The sequence below is a fragment of the Populus alba genome, chromosome 5 (genome assembly GCF_005239225.2).
Source record: "Populus alba chromosome 5, ASM523922v2, whole genome shotgun sequence".
Lineage (NCBI taxonomy): Eukaryota > Viridiplantae > Streptophyta > Magnoliopsida > Malpighiales > Salicaceae > Populus > Populus alba.
In genome coordinates this window covers 632,767-652,547 of record NC_133288.1, presented here as the reverse complement: position 1 = coordinate 652,547, position 19,781 = coordinate 632,767, and the positions used below count along the sequence as shown (strand labels likewise).

Sequence of the window (19,781 nt, the reverse complement as noted above, 5' to 3'; positions counted from 1 at the left end):
TTTTTATTTGTTTTTTCTCTCATGAAACATTAATCAAATTCAACCAAAGTGATAATCCTCTAATTAACTTGCAACTGTTTGATATAAGAATTCAATTTTTAGAATTTATTTTCTGTTCGTCCTCCTTGAAATCTAAATTTCTTGTTCGTCCCTTTTGTCTTCTCTTCTATAGCAATAACCAAGTAGTTGCAAATAACAAGCAGATCCAAGAAATCTGACATCTCCATTCCATTATAAGGTTTGAAACATGAAATAGGGTGCAATTTTGTTGAACTAAAACCTCTAATTCCATGTTATGCAATGATAGCTAGCCTTTTGGTCTCTGACATGTAACTAAATCTACTTTACATACGGGTCTGATACAAATTATTCTGACACTGATCAATATTGTTCTGGGGTAAGAATTGTGGGATTCCATCCAACAAGCAAGGAACTGGTGGAATGGTGAGATTCTGCATTGCCCCATAAGCATTCCAGCAAAATGGATTTGCCATAAATTGTCCCTGAGCAGGAAGCAACTCAATTTCTGATAACCTGAGGTTGGTGCATGGAACTGAATCACTGCAAGCCAAATGCAAAGGTGGACTCCTAATATCATAGGTACCTTTAATGTTTGTGTACAAAATATCAGAAATGTAAACTGCACTAGTTTGGTTAGAGCAATTCCTGGTTTGGCAGTAATACTGGTCTATGATTATTGGATTGCGAACTGTTTCCATGTGAATGTTGTGGAATGTGATTTTAGACACAGAACCATATCCACCTTGCCATGTCTTAATTCGGACACCATTATCGGAATGCTTGATTACTGAATCTGTCACTGTTATGTTCGACACACATGCTCGCGAGTTGCGGATTCCAAGACTACCAATGCTGCAACAACAATAATATCAGACATCAAATGTTGGCCATATTTTTCTGAACATCTCTCGAATCAATGCTAATAAATGACTTTGGCAACACAGCAAATTCGATTCCCTCACTGCTGCCAGATTTTCCTGTTTACTTTTCGTCGAATTTGTTACTGAGTTTTATGGATAGATTAGGGGGTGACATTATCAATGAGTCGCAAAGCATTCACTGTAAGTTGAGCTAAGAAGTTGAAATTAGAGCATTAGAATCCCTTTTTGGAGGCGCCTAACTTCTGTACTCATCTTTTGGAGAGAAAGTATTCAGGCAAAAGCTTAACAAAATGTACCTTATGCCATGGCTTGGACCGCAGGTAATGTTCTTTATATCAACATTATGACATCCGGCTCCAATGGATACACAGTCATCACCTGCAGTGGAAAAAGCAGAGGAAAAAATGGAACTCAGAGAGTGAAATTCATGGAGATGATGAAGAAAAGTTCTGAAGTCTAAGGAATTAATACCATTTGATACAACAGAGTTATGTATTTGGACGTTGTTTGTGTTCTCTATGTGAATCCCATCTGTGTTAGGGCTTTGAGCTGGTGATTTGATGCTAAGCATTTGTACAATAACATTTTGACAGTTATCAAACCGGAAATGGAATTGGGGACTGTTCTTCACTCTGAGTCCTTGGACTGTCAAATTGGAGCTCGTGAAAAACCTAATAGCCTGCATTAATTATAGAGCAAAAACAAAAGGTCATAAAATTTCATGAAACCCTTGTTTCATCATGCTGAAGTAGTTCTTTTACTTACAACTGGGCTATCACAAGGACCAGGAAGTGTTGTGCCATTAATCCCCTAAATTTTGCAAGCATAGCAAGTTAGATAGAGAGATAAAAATAAAAGAGAACTATTAAAGAAATTAACTAACCACATACCTGATATCACGTGTGTGTTTGATAATATGGTGCAAGTAATTATTTGTATTAAAAATACTATTGATTTAATAGTTTTTTTTAAGTATATCACAATAATTTTAATATAAACTCATTTTGAAAAGGGCTTTCACAGCCGAATAGAGCCTAAAATGACTTACTTTGTGAGGCTTGCAGGGCAGATTCCACCACTTCTCTCCTCTCCCGTCTATAACACCACCTCCTTGCATTGACATTCCATTGATCCTGTAAAACACTAGCCATTGTCTCTTGTTCATCTTACTAGGCCATGATTCAGGTCCATCAGGTGGCATTATAGTTCCATCAATCTTCTCATAAAGCAAAATAACCGATCAGTTTTTTCTCCCACTTAATAATGTACATTGGAATTCAAATATTCCATAACAAAATACTTACAGCCAGTCTTAGCACAGTTATTATTTTACTGAAATTACCTGAAACACGAGGCTAGTTTTACAAGGTCCTGTAAAGATAGCAGGCAGTATCATAAAAGAATAATCACCAGGAGCAAGTAGAATAGCTGATTCATTCTGCGGGCAAGCAGTATCCCAAGCCATCTTGAATGCTTGTGTATCATCTGTTACACCATCACCAACAGCACCAAAAGATAGCACATTGTAAACCCTTGCAATATTTCTTTGAATTGGGCTAGGACTAGGACTAGGACTTGGAGAATCCTTATAATAACTTGGACTAACAGGCGCCTGAGGAGCAGGAGCAGGAGGTAGTGAAACGTGGGAAACAATGTCCGAGTGTTTTGATCTACTCTTGGTATGAACTCTCCCTTCAGTGTAAGTAAAGAAGAAGAGAGAGAAGAAAGAAAAAGCCAAAAGGAAAATTTTAGACAATGTCATGGTTACCATACTACGATGAGGGAATCAATGTAAGTGAAGATAAAAAGGTGATGGTCTACTTATAGAAACAAAGAGAGAGTTTCAAGTTGAGTAGGATAGAATAGGGTTTTGTTTTGGTTCCTAGGTGTAGCCAAGCTCGATATCACGCTTTGGACATTGAATTCAAAGAAGACAAGTTGAGTTTTGAAAGATGATGGAGCTTTTTTCACGAGTAAAGAGAGAGAGATCAGAAGAGGAGACAAAGAGAAGGCGAAGGCACCCACGTTTTAGGGAGTTGAAAACATTTAACGACGTGTGCGTGCGTGTGTGACCACTTGAAGCACTATACATATAAACATCAACTTGGTGAAGGGAGGATATCCTGTGTGGACATATATAGTGCATAGAATTGTTTCAATGGAGGTTGCTTTTATACTCTAGGAATTCCTAGTGGAAGCTCCTTTTTGGGAGGGGGTATTTTGTATGCGTTTGTGCTTTTAAGCCAATCTATAATATAATGGAGGCATGAGACCGACCAATTCCATTTAGAGATTGGTATTTTGTTCTTAGGGCAATGGTATTAAAGATATCTTTAAATCAATTTTCATTTTAATTAATTCAAATTTGATTCTTTATCATAGTATTTTTAAATCACATCAAGTTAATGCATAGAGATTAATAAATCATAAAAACTATACATCTTCAGACCGACTTTTTAAAATAAGATATTAATTTTTTATGATTAAGAATGTGTTATTTGATCATCAGCTTCCAAGTAAAATCAGAGAAGTTGAAAAGAATGGGGAGGTACAAGGCAATTCATCTAACTGGGCTGGCATTGGACAACAACCCACTAGAGAGAATTTTTTTTTTTTTTTAATGTATTAGTCAACAGAAAGCAATGATTTTTTTAAAAAATTATTGGCAGAAACTCAGCTAGCATGCTAACCAATAGCCTTTGCTCTTGTTTTGCTGACATCGATCTATTCAATGCCCACTTAGGGTTTTCTTAAAGCAAGGTAGCTGCTTATAACATCTCAAATAAAGAAGGTTGGAAGTGGGAGGGCAAAATGGATAGTGATTATTTTGGCACAAAGTTCTTGGGCGGTTGAGCGTGATCACTTTACCTACCTCCTTCCATGATCATGCACCCATCTAGATACCTGTCACAAGCGAGCTGCTTACTTCAAATCCAGTTTTATAGCAGATTTGTCCGACCATAGCAGTGAAGTACTGGAGTTATTAAGTTTTTTTCCTCTTGGATTTTGATATCATATTCAAAAATCATTTAAATTTCAAAATCTTAAAAGGAGTTTAATGAGTAATTTTATGTTACAGCTGACAATGCCTGTAGTATATTACAAGAGATGAAATAGCAGAATATATTACATTAAAAAAAATTCAAAGTGGGGTGGATTCAGTTCAATGTTCATTATATTGCTAAAACAAATTGATAAACATGGGAGACGCGCAAAATTAAAGAAACCCAGATTAGCATTCTTCCTTTCAATGTAACAGTCAATCTCCATCTCCTTGCCTCCGTCTTCTGCATGGCATTTTGCCGTCCGCCTTCCATGATATATAGAATTGGTGGTCTAGCGAGTTTACTATTCACAGACATTTGACTTCCACTTCCATCAGCAGAGTATTAAAATGTTTGAAGCAACTCTAATTTGGCATGCTTGAATCTTCACTCTCCTTGGATACTCATCTTCTCTTCTGAAGTCTTGAAATTAAGACTTTCCCATCTCTACTACAACTTCTATAGACTTGAAGTGCCATTTTCATTTGAGAGCCCCGAAATGGCTAATCAGTTAAGGTCCCATCCAAGCTTCAAGTGGTGGGCTCGGGATGTTAATGAATTTAGTGATACTCCACCATGAACACCATCTTCAGTTGGAAGTCCTGAACGTATTCCTCCGGCTAGAAGACCGTCTTCAGTTGGTATTGAACGTTATACTCCAACAAGAAGATCATCTTCAGTTGCTAGTGGCGAGACAGTTTTCAGTTAGTCGTGAACATATTTCTGTGATGAGAACCAAGCTTCCATGTCACGGCGGAAACCAATTTGAAGTCAGAAATGAATGACCGGCAGAATTAGAATCCCTTCTTTAATTTGCTCTATTTTGTTTTATATCAGTTTATCTTCATCTCATAACTCTCTAATTATAAGTTTAATGTGTTAATATTAATTGTTTCGAATTATTTTTTTTATATCTTTTTTATTTCAATTCTAATTTTCAATATTAAATTTATTGAGAATTAAGCTTTATAATTTATTTTACTTTGTTTTCTATTAGGTTATTCTGGTCTCATGACCCGAGTCACGAGTTTAACATATTAACCCAGGTTGACTTGGGTTAATTTTCTATCCCTTTTTAATTGATTTTTTTTTCAATTACATTCTTCAACATTGAGTTTATTGAAAATTGAGTTTCATAATTTGTTTTGATTTTATTTTTAAGAGGTTATCATGATTTCATAACTTTATAAACAGATTGAAAGGTTAACCTGTATTGACTTTAATCGATCTAATATGTTTTTGTCTCAATATTTATTAAAAAATATCTTAAATACTTATTTTGAGTTAAATTTTTTTTTTACTAGTTATCTAGATTATCTTTAAATTTGTCAAGACAACCGAGTCACAATGAATCAATTCCTAAATATTTTTTTACTATAAATATTTTTTATGAAGTTATCCTAGACTTATGATCCGAACCGTGGGTTTAACAGATTGGTTGAAGTATTTTTTTTTCTTTTCTTAATTAACTCTTTTTTTCTCAATTACATCCTTCATCATGGAGTCAATTGAAGATTATGCTTCATGATTTGTTTTGGTATTTTTTTATGAGGTTATCTCTATTTCATGACTCGAGTCACGAGTTTGACGGTTTACCCTGATTAACTCAAGTTATTTTTTGTATCTTTTTTTTAATCTATTTTTTAAAATTTTATCTTTCAACACCAGGTTGATTGAGAATCGACCTTCATAATTTGTTTTAACTTACTTCATATTGGGTTATCTTAGTCTCATGACCCGGATAACGGGTTTGACAGGTTAACTCTAGTTGATCCGGGTTAATTTTTTTATTCCTTTTAATTATTTTTTTTCAATTTCATCCATTAACATTGAGTTTATTAAAAATTAAGTTTTATAATTTATTTTAATATATTTTTTATGAGGTTATCATGATCTCATAATCCTATAAACAGATTGACAAGTTAACCCGAGTTGATCCAAATTAATCTGATATATTTCTATCTTAATATTTTTACTTATCATATTTGTTATCTTTAAATCTACCAAAACAACCAAGTGACTGCATATCAATTCCTATACAATTTAGAATTTTGTTACATTGAAAAAAATATTTATCCGATCCATGATCAAGTAGGAACAATATGCCCAGTTAGGGAGTGATGCGGCATAAAATTATATGAGAAATCAATCACAACATGTGAAATACGAGGATGAGCTATGATGTAGGAAGAACTACCACTAGACGCACACTTTAAATGCTAGAGACTCTTTAAGACTTGAAGAAGTAGGGCTGTCCCCCACAGCCACAGGATGTATTATTGTCCGAATCTGCCTTCCATCTGGTCCCACCATATCACAGCATCCTGCCTAATCTTCTCAACACCCATTGACTTTATAGACTCCCTTTCAAGGGTAGAATCGCACTTTCCTCCATGATTGCTACCCTTGAATCTGAGAACTGTTGTACTTTGTGGTTGCCGTTTTCCTACTTGCCCTTGTAGGGTGGGGCAACCTTGTCAAGATCATCTTTCTTTTTTATTTAAATACAATTACAATTATTTCCCTCGTCCTATTAAAATACCTTCCAACCAAAATAAAATAAAATAAAATAACAATCAAGTTTCATGCATGGCAAAAAATAAAATATTATTGTCAAAGCTACTCCTCCTTTGTGCTGCAATTGCATTTGTGAATGATTGACTGCAAAACAGTAGAGTGGAGTGTCTTGTTCTTTTCTACCAAAAAAAAAAAAAAAAAGAGGAAGAAAGAAATCATTGAACATATTTTTAAATGTTAAAATCATCTCTCCAACCAATAATTTCTTCTTCAAGGTCGTGCATGAAATTATAGAGGGAAGTGCCGTTCCTGCAATTCCATGATCAGAAGTGGGTAATGTGTAAATTGCTGCTGTTGTTAGAGTCAAGAAAAATATAAATTGATTTCTGTTTTTTTTATATCATTTGAGAAAAAAGGGAAATACTTTTTTTAAAAAATAAAAAGCAATCATTTTAATTTTCCCATTAGATATGTGTTATGCTATTGTCTCCATTCCGAAAAAAGGAAATTAATTATTTTTTCTCTTTTAATTTATAAACTAGCATTAATAAAAAGAAATATTCTCTGGGATAAAAGTATTCAGATATACCATTGTTTATGGTTTTTTTTTTTTTAACAATAAGGTTAAAGTAGTTAGATATACAATTTTTTTTTTACTTATTTAAAAATTTTCTTAATTATTTTTATTTTTTTTATCTCTAGATAATAATCAAATACTGTCTTTATTTAAATACAATATTCACAAGTGGAATGCTTTTATTTTATTTTATAAGAATTCACCCCTTGAATTTGGATTGAATTAAAAAAAAAATCATGAAATTTTTTTTATGAATACAAATGTATTTATTCAAGGCTTGGATGATGTGAATTGAATCATATATTAGTAAAATAAAAAAAAAAATGTAAAAAAATATATTTTTAAAAAATATATAGTTTTTTTTTATTCTTAAAGTATTTTATTTCATCTACCGAGCCAAACCTTAATCATGCCATAACAACTCTTCATTATTATTATTTTTTTTCTATAAATAGTTGTCTTTATTCTTAAAGTATATTAATTATACAATAATTTTTTTTTTTCATAATATCATTTCAGTTCAAATTGATTAAAAAAAAAAAAAAAAAAAAAAAAAAAAAAAAAAAAAAAAAACCCTAACTAAACCTAAACCTAATGGACTGACACAAGCACATTAGCACACCATAAAAAATTAAAAATTAAAAAAAAAAAGAGAGGAAAAACACACAAAACAAAAACAAAAGAGAAAGAAAGAAAGAAAGCACTTTCTTTTGTGTATTGTATTGGAAGGCAGCTTGTTGTGTTATTGCCCACAAAAATGGATCTGTCTTCCCCACCTTCTCTCTCCACTGTCTGATCCTCACCAACTCTTCCTCATCTCCACCTTCAAAACGGCATCTTCTTTTAATACCCAGGATTTTTTTCCGGCTTAATTGGTATGTTTTCTTATTCTCTCTGTTTCTCTTTTTATTCAAAATTGGCATCTTTTTTATTTAAGCGTGAAAAGATTGAGACTTTTTGGGTTTTTTTGACATAGATTGTGTGTCTTGGCTCCCTGTGTTTCTTGGTTTTGGATCAAATTGTGATGGGTTGTCTTGGATCTTGTTAAAGTTTTGAGTTTTGCATCTGGGCTCTATTTTTTTTTTATGTTCTTTGGGAGCTTGAATAATATTTTTTTTTTATGTTTATGGGTTTTGATTGTATTTTAAAAGTTCTGTCTTGGGAATTTTGTTGGGAGGATTTGTTTGTTTTCGTTGTTAGATCTTAGATTGAAAGTTGTGGACTTTGTTTGAGCTATAGTAATTTTTTAGTTAGTTATGTCTTATGTAGATCAAAACACCTTTTTCAGGTTCCATTTTGCATGTCATTTTTTTTTTAATGTTTTAATATATTCATCTGGGGTGATTTGTGGCGAAAGTATTTGACTTTGATGGCAAAAAACTTGTACAGAAAACTTGATTTACTGCTGTTTTGTGGGAACTTACAGAACTCTTGTGTCTTTTGTGTTCTATGGTGTTGGTGTTTGAGCATTTTGATTTTGAACTTTGTGCAGGAATTTAATTATAACGCCTGACTTGATCTGTTGGTTGTGCCATGTATGGTCACCGGTCATTGATTTTTAAGCTGTGAATTGGATAAGCTTTGGAGTCCGAGTTTTTGTTCGAGTACTAGCTTTCCTTTTGTGGGTTTTGGTTTAGTTCTGTTACTGCACGTTGTGGAGAATCAATGAATGTATTTTATATGTATTTTGATGCAACTAAATCTGTCTGCTGAGATTTTTAACCTTCTCCGTTGCAGCAGGTAATGTGTAATTGCATTGAAGTTCAAGAGTAAGACAGAATAATTTGTTCTTGTCTAACAAATGGGTTCTGTGGGCGTGGCGCCTTCTTCGGGATTAAGAGAAGCTAGTGCCCATAATGCTGGTGTGGATAAGTTACCCGAGGAAATGAATGACATGAAAATTAGAGATGACAAAGTATGGCAATCAGCACATCTTTCCTTGTCATTGGTTTATGCCTCTTTTTGTTGTTTTTAGTGGATTTCAGATGCAGTCACTCACTCAGATATGCTTTTCAGGAAATGGAGGCAACAGTGGTGGATGGTAATGGTACAGAGACAGGTCATATTATAGTAACAACAATTGGTGGTAGAAATGGCCAGCCAAAGCAGGTATAATTGTTGTCTTTTTTCTTCATATCTTCAAGCAAGTCAAAATCCCCTTGCAGTTTGAGGGGTAGTCCTCAGGATGTAGCCTGATTTAAACAACTGGCACCGTTTCCTCCCATTATTGACCTTGTTATTATCGAAGCCTCATGAGATATGATTAGGAGAATTCCATAATGGTTTCTCCATACATTGATATTTACTGTTATCCTCCGAGTGCCATGATTTTACCATAACTTCACCAAATAACCCATCCCATTCTAAGACCATCTTCTCTATTTCTAATTAAAGACAGTGAATCAGCAATTTGGTTTGTCTATCAGGGCATGTCCCATTCACTTTGTTGTATTATGCTTCTTTTATTCTTGGTTAATATGTTTTTCTTCCATTCAAACCATGCAGACTATAAGTTACATGGCTGAGCGTGTTGTTGGGCATGGTTCATTTGGGGTTGTTTTCCAGGTATGCTGTTTTAGACATTAGTGTTTTGTTGAATGTTCATCAATAGTGTAATGTTACTTCCTTTCCAGACTTTCTCACCAAGTGCTCATGTTTCCATTTTGCCTTTCCGCAATTTTGGCTTTAGGCAAAATGCTTGGAGACTGGTGAAACTGTTGCTATAAAGAAAGTTCTTCAAGATAAGAGGTATAAGAACCGTGAGCTGCAAACCATGCGTCTTCTTGACCATCCGAATGTTGTCTCTTTAAAGCATTGCTTCTTTTCGACAACTGAGAAGGATGAGCTTTACCTTAATCTGGTTCTCGAGTATGTCCCAGAAACTGTTCATCGTGTGATTAAACACTATAGCAAGTTGAATCAGAAGATGCCACTAATATATGTCAAACTCTATACGTATCAGGTATGGAGCTGATCAATTGAATTGGGTTTTACAATGGTCTTCTCTTAAGTTACAGTTTAGATGACCTAGTTCTTGTGGATCCATTTTCTTTCTTTCTATCTTTATTTTTGGCATTTTATATCCATTACCTTGTTATTTCTTTCTCCCAAGGCAGCTAGAGTTCTTACCTCAATGCACGGAACAGTATCTTCTTGGAGGTATTGTTTATCAGGAACTTTGGTAAGATATTAACATGTTGATTCTTGGCAGATATTTAGGGCATTGTCATACATCCACCGTGCAATTGGAGTGTGTCATCGTGATATTAAACCTCAAAACCTTTTGGTAAGAGTTTGTGTGCAATTTTTAGGCATATACCTGTATATGTTTAACTGTGATAAAAATTTAGAAATATGTCTTCTCATAAGGGTCTCACTTCTCTGAAATTTAAAGCTCTGAAAAAAAAATATAAATATTTGGTTGTAATTTGATTTGCACAAATGAAGTGGTTATCCTTTTTTATTGGAGGACACAATCTTTGTGTTGTTTACAAGGTCTCTTATTCCATGTCAGAATTTTTTTAAAAGTTATCTTCAATTTTTTCTTGATGCAGGTGAATCCTCATACACATCAGGTTAAATTGTGTGATTTTGGAAGTGCAAAAGTCTTGGTATGCTTTGCTCCTTTGTATTTTTGTCTCTTTGGTGTTTATGTTTGCTTTTATTTTTAGTGGGATGCTGTTTCGTCTGACAGGTAAAAGGGGAGCCAAATATATCTTATATCTGCTCTAGGTATTACAGAGCACCTGAACTTATATTTGGAGCAACTGAATATACGACAGCTATTGACATCTGGTCTGTCGGCTGTGTACTTGCTGAGCTATTGCTTGGACAGGTAGGAAGCTTTTGTGGACAAGTTGTATTTGATTTGTTTTACATAAATGATCTCCATTACAAGCTTAATATCGATTATGTCAGCCTCTTTTTCCTGGTGAGAGTGGAGTTGACCAGCTTGTGGAGATTATCAAGGTAAATTTAGTATCCTGAACCTTTTAATAGCTGTCTATGGATTATTAAGTGTAGCTTTTTACTCACATTAAAAGGCTTTGTCTAAACTTCAGTAAAATGTTCGTTTCTGTTGGGACTTACTTTATCCTTGATTTATTTTAATTCATAAAATGCCATTATTTTCCAGGTTTTGGGTACTCCAACTAGGGAGGAAATTAAATGCATGAACCCGAATTATACAGAGTACAAATTCCCCCAGATTAAAGCTCATCCTTGGCACAAGGTATTAGCAATTCTAGATGAATGTTTCATAGTTTGTGTTATTGCATTCTTATGACTCTTACCACCTATTAACTCCTTTTGGTTTCACTTTTAGATTTTCCACAAGCGCATGCCTCCTGAAGCAGTTGATCTGGTTTCTAGATTACTGCAATACTCCCCTAACCTACGGTGCACTGCTGTGAGTATTTTTCTGGACTAGGTTATGGTTCCTTTGATTCTATAATTTTTGTGAATTCACCATAACCTTCTTTGAATGTCGTTGTTTCTTTCCCAAGAATTACTTGTTGCTATTTGACCTTGAAGGCCTAACAGTTGCATTAAACTGTCATTGAAATATGGAGTTGGTTACTGTTTGATGTTAATCAATTACTCAATTTGGATGCTTTTACCTAATGTTTATTATAGAAACTGACCATGTTATGTGCTTATTGCAATCATGCCCTCTGGGCTTGTTTAATTCTTTGTTTGATTAATTTGTTTTACTACTATTTACTTTGGTTGCAGCTGGATGCCTTGACACATCCCTTTTTTGACGAGCTCCGTGATCAAAGCACCCGCTTGCCAAATGGGCGTTTCCTCCCTCCATTATTTAACTTCAAATCTCATGGTATGAAATTATTATAGAGGAAATCGTTTTCATGAACTGCAGTTTATTATCCATTAATCAAGATGCTTACCATTTGTTGTTTCAACTGCTGCTGTTCAACTAGAATTGAAGGGAGTTTCAGTGGAGACACTGGTCAAATTGATACCCGAGCATGCAAGAAAGCAATGCCCCTTTCTCGGTTTATGATTTTATTGTGTAAGAAACCGAGCTGAGTGTTGTCCCGATCTGGAAGCTATGATTGTTCTGCCTTATCTATGATGTTTGGTTCTCTATGTGTCTTTGTTGTACCCTATTATTCTATTATATAAACGCAGATTTAGAGACATGCTACTTGATGTTTGCCCTAGCCTCCGTGGGTGGTCTGATTACCCGTGTACCTTGTTCCTGTATCACAGAATATTGTAATGTTCCTGAACAGCTAAAGATCAAATGTGATTTAGTGTTCCTGAATTGGGCCTGGCAGTTCAATTGGTTCTCTCGTCTGTCTTTGTAGCTCTCCCTCATTGTTTGTTGTGGTTTGCTCTTGAACATCGTTCCTGGGAATTGAACGCAAACTGTTCATCCATAACGAGTTTAGACCCGTATAACCAAAATTGCTGAGTAAAAACTTTGAAAGGATTTAGAGTAAACCTTCCTATCATCCGTATAACATGCTAGATTTTCATGTTTTTTGAAGATGAATGTGAGATTGAAACTTAAACCAACCTTGTAAATTAATTTTAATCTGGAAGGTTAATGCTCAGTGGTGTTTTAAACCTCTTATTTTTTGAAAAATATTTAACTAATTTTTTTTTATAATTCTTTTTATTAATGCTAAAAATAAAAATAATAATTATAAAAACATCAGTAAGTTAAAATGCACTGTACCGTATCATCAACGATAAGTTTTTATTTTTTATGTTTTATTTTAAAAATATAAAACGTTGTTTTAAAATCATTTGGAGATAGATTTTATTGTTCTGAAATGAAAACTGAAAATAAAGCGGATATTTTTTTATGTTTCTGTTTTAAGAAGATAAAAAAATTATTTAAAAACATATTTATTTTATTTTGTTTCAGGTTTTTTTTTTCTGTACATATAATAAAAACCAAAAATGAAATAAGGTAAAAAAAATCAACCAGATTTTACCTTACATATAAATATTCATTTTCCACAAGAGAACTGATTGATGATGACCCTTTTGGCTTCTTTAGCTCCTCCTCATCTCCTCTGTTGTTCATCTTTAATCATTCCTTATTCTAACTGTCATCCATTAATCACACTCTCTATACCTCTAAATCCTTCATGTTGGAGCAATCCATTCAAAGTTGATAAAAAGTCAGTTTCATCATCATCAACATCCATTTCTTTCAAAAAGTTCACACCTTTGACCTCAACCTTTTACCTTTTGAATCATAAGATAAACATACCATAGGTACTTACAAGTTGTAATCTTTTAATTTTAATCTTTTATCTATCTGGGTTTTCTTTGTTTTTTCATAATTCAATGAATTCAAGCACCAGATTCAGCTCCAAATTCTGACCTTTTTTATTTTTTTATTTATTTTGTGGGTCTGTGTAGCTGGTTCTAAGGATCAAGAATTCTTGATTGCAGAAGTTGAGATTTGATGGCTTTTTTATTAGATGCATGGTTCCTTGTTACTGAAGTGAGGTTCATTTGAGACTTTTCAGATAGAGGAGGTAATGGATCGATCCTTCTTTGATTACTAGTTTGATCAATGGATTTTTGAGGATGTGAAGTTTTAACAAAGATTTTTTTTTCCTTTTGATTTGTGAGTGCAGGAATGTCTTGCTTCTGCTAAGGGAAGACAGAGAATTGTAAGCTCAAATTCATTTCTGTGTTTGGATTCTGACAAGATGAATGGAAGTAAAAAGGGGACTGTAAAAATTTGAATTTATGATCTTTCCTTTTCTGGGAATGGATAGGCTTAAACTATAAACTTAAATTCCAAAATCAGGTCTTTTTCGAATTGAACAGACTAAGATATGCAAAGGAGATGCATCAAATGTAGTTTATGAATTAAGATCTGATAGCTCTTTAATCCAGGGCATCGAGATTTAGAACAGTTTTTAAATTTTTGCAACTTTGGAAGTTGTCGTTGTTCAAGTTTCTCCGTAATATTTTGCCGGTCTTCTGATTTTGAAAATTGTTGATCATGGCTAATAAAAGCGTATCCAGATCAAACTTTTGCCATATGGAGAGAAGGAAGAGAACTGATGGGTTATTTGTTATTTATCACAGTTTTTGCTGATCATTAGGCGCCACTTGCTCAGTTGTTGACATATCAAGATCTGTATTTGAACTACATGCGATGGCTGAAAGTAGGAATGCTAATGCAAAATCCTCCAATGGGAAGCCTTCAGGAGCTGTCAGTCCATATGCGATTGATTTGGAGAACTTCACTAAGCGTTTGAACTTGTTATATTCACATTGGAAGGAACACCATAATGACCTATGGGGTGCTTCTGATGTTCTTGCCATAGCAACGCCTCCAGCTTCAGAGGATCTCCGGTATCTGAAGTCATCAGCACTTAATATTTGGTTGGTTGGATATGAGTTCCCAGAGACAATTATGGTCTTCCTGAAGAAGCAGATCCATTTCTTGTGTAGCCAGAAAAAGGCTTCTTTGCTTGAGGTTGTTAAGAAGTCTGCCAAAGAGGCTGTGGGTGTTGAAGTTGTGATACATGTGAAGACCAAAAGTGACGATGGAAGTGGTTTGATGGATATCATTTTTCATGCAGTCCATGCTCAGTCAAACTCCAATGGTCATGATACTCCTGTCATTGGACATATAGCTAGAGAAAGTCCTGAAGGGAAGCTTTTGGAAACATGGGATGAGAAACTAAAGAATGCTAATTGTGAGCTAAGTGATGTAACGAATGGGTTCTCTGACTTATTTGCTGTCAAAGACAGTATTGAGCTTACAAATGTAAGGAAAGCAGCTTTCTTGACTTCTTCAGTGATGAAACAGTTTGTGGTGCCAAAGCTTGAAAAAGTCATTGATGAGGAGAAGAAGATCTCCCATTCTTCATTGATGGATGACACAGAGAAGGCAATATTGGAACCTGCAAGAATTAAGGTAAAGCTGAAGGCAGAGAATGTTGATATATGCTATCCTCCAATTTTTCAGAGTGGAGGAGAGTTTGATCTGAAACCGAGTGCTGCAAGCAATGATGAGAACCTCTACTATGACTCTACTAGTGTGATCATATGTGCAATTGGTTCTAGATACAACAGCTACTGCTCAAACATTGCAAGAACTTTTCTGATTGATGCCAATCCGTTGCAGAGCAAGGCATATGAGGTCCTCCTTAAGGCCCATGAAGCAGCAATCAGTGAATTGAAGTCTGGGAACAAGATTAGTGCTGTGTATCAAGCAGCACTCTCTGTGGTTGAGAAGGATGCTCCTGAATTAATTGCAAACTTGACCAAAACTGCAGGAACTGGAATTGGCCTTGAGTTTCGTGAGTCAGGGCTAAGTCTTAATTCCAAGAATGATCGAATTCTGAGACAAGGAATGGTTTTCAATGTGTCTCTTGGCTTTCAGAACTTGCAGGCAGAGACCAAAAACCCAGAGACCCAGAAGTATTCTGTCTTGCTGGCAGATACAGTGATTGTTGGTGAGAAGATTCCAGATGTGGTGACTTTAAAGAGTACTAAAGCTGTTAAAGATGTGGCATATTCATTCAATGAGGACGATCAGGAAGAAGATCAGCCAAAAGTCAAGCCTGAACTTAGAGGGAGGAAGACCATCTTGTCTAAGGCAACACTTAGGTCAGACAACCATGAAATGTCAAAGGAGGAGCTACGAAGGCAGCACCAGGCAGAGCTTGCCCGCCAGAAGAATGAAGAGACTGCTAGGAGGCTTGCTGGTGGGGGTTCAAGTGCAACAGATAATCGAGGTGGTGCAAAGACAATTGGTGATTTGGTTGCGTATAAGAATGTCAATGATCTGCCCCCTCCTCGGGAGTTTATGATTCAGATTGACCAAAAGAATGAAGCCATAATATTACCAATTCATGGTAGTATGGTTCCTTTCCATGTCGCTACTGTGAAGAGCGTGTCTAGTCAGCAGGATGGTAACCGAACTTGCTACATACGAATAATATTTAATGTGCCTGGCACCCCTTTCAGCCCTCATGATGCAAATTCCCTTAAGTTTCAAGGGTCTATATATTTGAAGGAGGTTTCATTTCGTTCAAAGGACTCTAGACATATAAGTGAAGTGGTACAGCAGATTAAAACCCTACGTCGGCAGGTTACTTCTAGAGAATCTGAGAGAGCTGAGAGGGCGACCTTAGTTAGTCAGGAAAAGCTTCAGCTATCTTCTACCAAATTCAAGCCAATAAAATTGTTAGATCTATGGGTTCGTCCTCCTTTTGGTGGTCGTGGAAGAAAATTGACTGGCTCACTTGAAGCCCACGCAAATGGCTTTCGCTATTCAACTTCACGGCCTGATGAACGTGTTGATGTAATGTTTGGTAACATCAAGCATGCATTCTTTCAGCCAGCAGAGAAGGAAATGATCACTCTCGTGCACTTTCATTTGCATAATCACATAATGGTGGGGAACAAAAAGACCAAGGATGTGCAATTTTATATTGAGGTGATTGATGTGGTCCAGACAATTGGAGGGGGGAAAAGATCAGCCTATGACCCTGATGAGATTGAGGAGGAACAACGTGAGAGGGATCGGAAGAATAAAATTAACATGGACTTCCAGAACTTTGTGAACCGGGTGAATGATGTATGGGGCCAACCTCAATTTAAAGCACTTGACCTTGAGTTTGATCAGCCTTTAAGAGAGCTTGGGTTCCATGGGGTTCCCCATAAAGTTTCAGCGTTCATAGTTCCGACATCGAGTTGCTTGGTTGAGCTGATAGAGACTCCTTGTGTGGTTATAACTCTGAGTGAGATTGAAATAGTTAACCTGGAGAGAGTTGGCCTTGGACAGAAGAATTTTGATATGACTGTTGTCTTCAAGGACTTCAAACGGGATGTCCTACGGATAGACTCTATCCCCTCTACGTCACTAGATGGCATAAAGGAGTGGCTAAACACGACTGACCTCAAGTATTATGAGAGTAGATTAAATCTGAACTGGCGGCCTATACTGAAAACTATCACTGATGATCCGGAAAAATTCATAGAGGATGGTGGGTGGGAATTTTTAAACATGGAAGTTAGTGATTCAGATTCTGAAAACTCAGTGGACTCGGACCAAGGGTATGTACCTTCAGATGTGCAATCTGACTCAGGTTCTGATGATGAAGCTGATGACAGTGAGTCTTTGGTGGAGTCCGAGGATGATGAGGAAGAGGACTCTGAGGAAGATTCGGAGGAGGAAGAAGGAAAGACATGGGAAGAGTTGGAGAGAGAAGCTAGTTATGCTGACAGGGAGAAGGGGAATGATTCAGATAGCGAAGAGGAGAGAAAAAGAAGGAAGATCAAGGCACTTGGTAAGTCTCGAGAGCCAGCTCGACCACCCACTCGACCGCCAGCTCGACCGCCAGCTCGACTGCCAGCTCGACCACCGGCTCGACCCCCGGCTCGACCCCCGGCTCGACCGCTAGCTCAACCACCTGATAGAAGAAATGTGAGTGGCAGTCTTCCCAAGAGGCCTAAACTAAGGTGACCAAAGGTGTCTATACCCCTATGCTTTATTAAACTAGCACCTGCAGCATCTACAGATAATAGTTGCACTAGCCAGAATAATCTCTTGCAGGGAAGCAGATGTTTTGGAATTTTCTCCTTTTTGGTTTTTTGGTGGTGTTATTTTATATGCACGTTGGACAAACTGGTTGAAATTATACTCTTTACTTGTATAGTAGTTTTGAAACTCAGCGTCATAACCAATTGTTTACTTGTAAAATAGTGGATTAGATATCAGAGAGAAATGTTTTCATATCTTTTTTCTGCCTTTTGTTTTTAACTTGAATCTCCTACTTGAATGTCCTTCTAGAATCGTTTCCATTTCATCAATTAGAATGTGTAAAGCTGTTTTTGGATCTTCAAATTCCACATCCACTCTTTGGTTTCCTCCAATGTCACTGATGTCAATGGAGGGAATATTAACCACAAATGGACAAAATGGTGAGTGCTATTCAATTGATGGTGATAGGCATGTTGTGTGTAAACCTGCTCAATTTCATATCAGCATGTTATTGGTTGCCATTGTGTGGAGCTTTCTTCTGTTTTGAAAGTAGTTCGTTTATCTTATTTAGCTACAGTTTTATTGCATATCGCAATCCATGCATCATCCACCATGAAATTGTCTTTTTCGCTATGCTAAACAAGAAATAGCAAGGTGCATGTTTTCGGAGGTGGGTATGGCTTTATTTGTTCAAAGCTTTTTTTCCTCAGTTTTCTCATTGTTTATATGGGATGATTAAAGTGTTATTTCTTTTATGGTTTACCATTTCCATGATTATGAATCGCTGTATCTCTTAGCTTGGATAGTTAAATTATTTTTGCATTAAATTTTTATTGTATGATTTCCAAATCAATTCCTTACATTTTCTCTCTGCTGTTTAAACCATTGTGATGAGATGTATGCAGCAAAGAAAAGGGATGGTTGGGGTTTTCGGAAATTATAACTTCTTAACCTAGGCACTCCTTGCCAAAAAAAGGTTGGAATACATGAAGACTCCTGACAAACACTTTCGAACCCAGATACCATCAAAGGTCTGCCACACAAGTCTAGGATATCAGTCAGGTAATCCATGGTGCGGAATTTTTTAAGCTAAACAACTACCGGATTATGTGTGGAGGATTGTAGTGGACTGACAGCATTTGAAAGGACCATTGGTTGCCAGATCAAGTTACAAGCGGATTCTCTTTCGAGTTTCCATGTTTGATATGAAGATGCAAGTTCTTAAATGTTGGAATGAGAAGTGATAGATTCTATATCCCAAGGCACAGCAGCTAAGCCCACCAAGACTATTCTTCTCAGTTATGTCCTTCACCCTGATTCACTATTTTAGTTAAGGACAGCAAGTTTTTCAGTGAGGAGTGCCTACCATCTATCCATCCTGCTCAAATGTTGAGAATTTTGAAACAAAGGGGAGCTAACGTGCCTCCAACCTGTGACTGATGTGTTCCTCAGCTACTGAATTACGGAGACTGAATCCTTTAGCTCCGAATCCAGAAGAGACCTGTGATGTTCAATTTCGAGGATTTCTCAACTTGAAAATTCCCAACCAAAGCATACAAAATAATACGTCTACAAAGGGTTCTTGCATGGTTAGAGCTGTATTTAGCTCAAGACACTCTGCCTGAATCTGTGAATTGATTATCCGCCAATGGTGCAGCTGTTATCCGTGAGTACACTGCAGAGATTAGACAAATAGTGGAGGATTGCAATATACATGGCCACTCGCTGGGAATTTTGAGTCTCAATTTCTGCTTGCAGCCCCTGCACCACGAGTCAAGTTAGCCAATTAGCTCATGACTTCACGTTGATAGAGTTTGGTTATAAGAGGATCCTGCTGATATTGCAGCCCTTCCTGCTTCTGATGCCAGTAACCTCAAGTTTAATGTGATCTCAGCATGGGTTTTCTAAGTTTTCTTATATTTTTAAAGAATAACCATTTTGGCTATTGAAAATGAAAAGGTGGTGGCTTCTGTTGGGTAACCATTTCCATTTCTCTGTTGTGTTCCTACGCCAATGGTGACCACTATCCCTTTGTCTAGGAGTACCATTTAACAGGTCGCATTTCTTTAATATTATTTCCAAGAAAAGAAGTGACAAGTGACAGTTACATAAAGGATAAAAACATGTGTGGTTGAAGAAATGAATATAAAGAAAATCTATTACAGTTTTGACATGTCTTTTTATCTCTCGTGCAGTCACACAAAGATTCATTACTATCATTTATTGTCGGGATTCGAAGTATCCCTTGG

At 36.0% G+C, this 19,781-nt stretch overlaps 3 protein-coding genes across 9 annotated transcripts; 2 read left to right on the top strand and 1 right to left on the bottom strand.

Moving 5' to 3' along the window:
• Positions 1 to 213: 213 nt before the first annotated feature.
• On the bottom strand, positions 214 to 3,021 carry LOC118034964 (polygalacturonase At1g48100). The gene is made up of 6 exons (XM_035040430.2): positions 2,245 to 3,021; positions 1,951 to 2,118; positions 1,668 to 1,712; positions 1,374 to 1,581; positions 1,199 to 1,280; positions 214 to 873 (listed from the first exon to the last, which is right to left on the bottom strand). Exons 1-6 carry the CDS (start codon positions 2,671 to 2,673, stop codon positions 345 to 347), a joined length of 1,461 nt encoding a protein of 486 aa, XP_034896321.1. The 5' UTR covers positions 2,674 to 3,021; the 3' UTR covers positions 214 to 344.
• Positions 3,022 to 7,667: 4,646 nt separating this feature from the next.
• On the top strand, positions 7,668 to 12,327 carry LOC118034963 (shaggy-related protein kinase alpha). 5 transcript variants are annotated; one of them, XM_035040424.2, is made up of 14 exons: positions 7,668 to 7,915; positions 8,533 to 8,644; positions 8,781 to 8,955; positions 9,057 to 9,149; positions 9,546 to 9,605; positions 9,730 to 10,002; positions 10,252 to 10,326; positions 10,595 to 10,651; positions 10,735 to 10,875; positions 10,959 to 11,009; positions 11,176 to 11,271; positions 11,365 to 11,448; positions 11,775 to 11,877; positions 11,981 to 12,327. In XM_035040424.2, the coding sequence occupies exons 3-14, from the start codon at positions 8,842 to 8,844 to the stop codon at positions 12,061 to 12,063; spliced, it is 1,230 nt and encodes a 409-aa protein (XP_034896315.1). In that variant the 5' UTR covers positions 7,668 to 7,915; positions 8,533 to 8,644; positions 8,781 to 8,841; the 3' UTR covers positions 12,064 to 12,327. The 5 variants fall into 5 exon arrangements, with proteins under 5 accessions (XP_034896315.1, XP_034896313.1, XP_034896316.1 ...); XM_035040422.2 differs by having other exon boundaries at positions 8,778 to 8,955; XM_035040425.2 differs by having other exon boundaries at positions 8,533 to 8,661; positions 8,778 to 8,955.
• Positions 12,328 to 13,040: 713 nt separating this feature from the next.
• Positions 13,041 to 19,701, top strand: LOC118034960 (FACT complex subunit SPT16). 3 transcript variants are annotated; one of them, XM_035040419.2, is made up of 5 exons: positions 13,041 to 13,292; positions 13,473 to 13,558; positions 13,661 to 13,696; positions 14,121 to 17,510; positions 18,438 to 19,701. In XM_035040419.2, exons 4-5 carry the CDS (start codon positions 14,191 to 14,193, stop codon positions 18,481 to 18,483), a joined length of 3,366 nt encoding a protein of 1,121 aa, XP_034896310.1. In that variant the 5' UTR covers positions 13,041 to 13,292; positions 13,473 to 13,558; positions 13,661 to 13,696; positions 14,121 to 14,190; the 3' UTR covers positions 18,484 to 19,701. The 3 variants fall into 3 exon arrangements, with proteins under 3 accessions (XP_034896310.1, XP_034896309.1, XP_034896311.1); XM_035040418.2 differs by having other exon boundaries at positions 13,440 to 13,558; XM_035040420.2 differs by lacking the exon at positions 18,438 to 19,701 and having other exon boundaries at positions 13,440 to 13,558; positions 14,121 to 17,788.
• The last annotated feature ends 80 nt before the right edge of the window (positions 19,702 to 19,781 follow it).

Coding starts and splice junctions, on each gene's coding strand:
- LOC118034964 (XM_035040430.2), bottom strand. CDS start 2,673: ATGGTAACCATGACATTGTCTAAAATTTTCCTTTTGGCTTTTTCTTTC. Junction 1,713..1,950: donor TGCCCTGCAAGCCTCACAAA/GTAAGTCATTTT, acceptor TGCAAAATTTAG/GGGATTAATGGCACAACACT. Junction 1,582..1,667: donor GTCCTTGTGATAGCCCAGTT/GTAAGTAAAAGA, acceptor TAATTAATGCAG/GCTATTAGGTTTTTCACGAG.
- LOC118034963 (XM_035040423.2), top strand. CDS start 8,842: ATGGGTTCTGTGGGCGTGGCGCCTTCTTCGGGATTAAGAGAAGCTAGT. Junction 10,003..10,251: donor TCAAACTCTATACGTATCAG/GTATGGAGCTGA, acceptor GATTCTTGGCAG/ATATTTAGGGCATTGTCATA. Junction 11,449..11,774: donor CTAACCTACGGTGCACTGCT/GTGAGTATTTTT, acceptor CTTTGGTTGCAG/CTGGATGCCTTGACACATCC.
- LOC118034960 (XM_035040419.2), top strand. CDS start 14,191: ATGGCTGAAAGTAGGAATGCTAATGCAAAATCCTCCAATGGGAAGCCT. Junction 17,511..18,437: donor CCCAAGAGGCCTAAACTAAG/GTGACCAAAGGT, acceptor AGATGTATGCAG/CAAAGAAAAGGGATGGTTGG.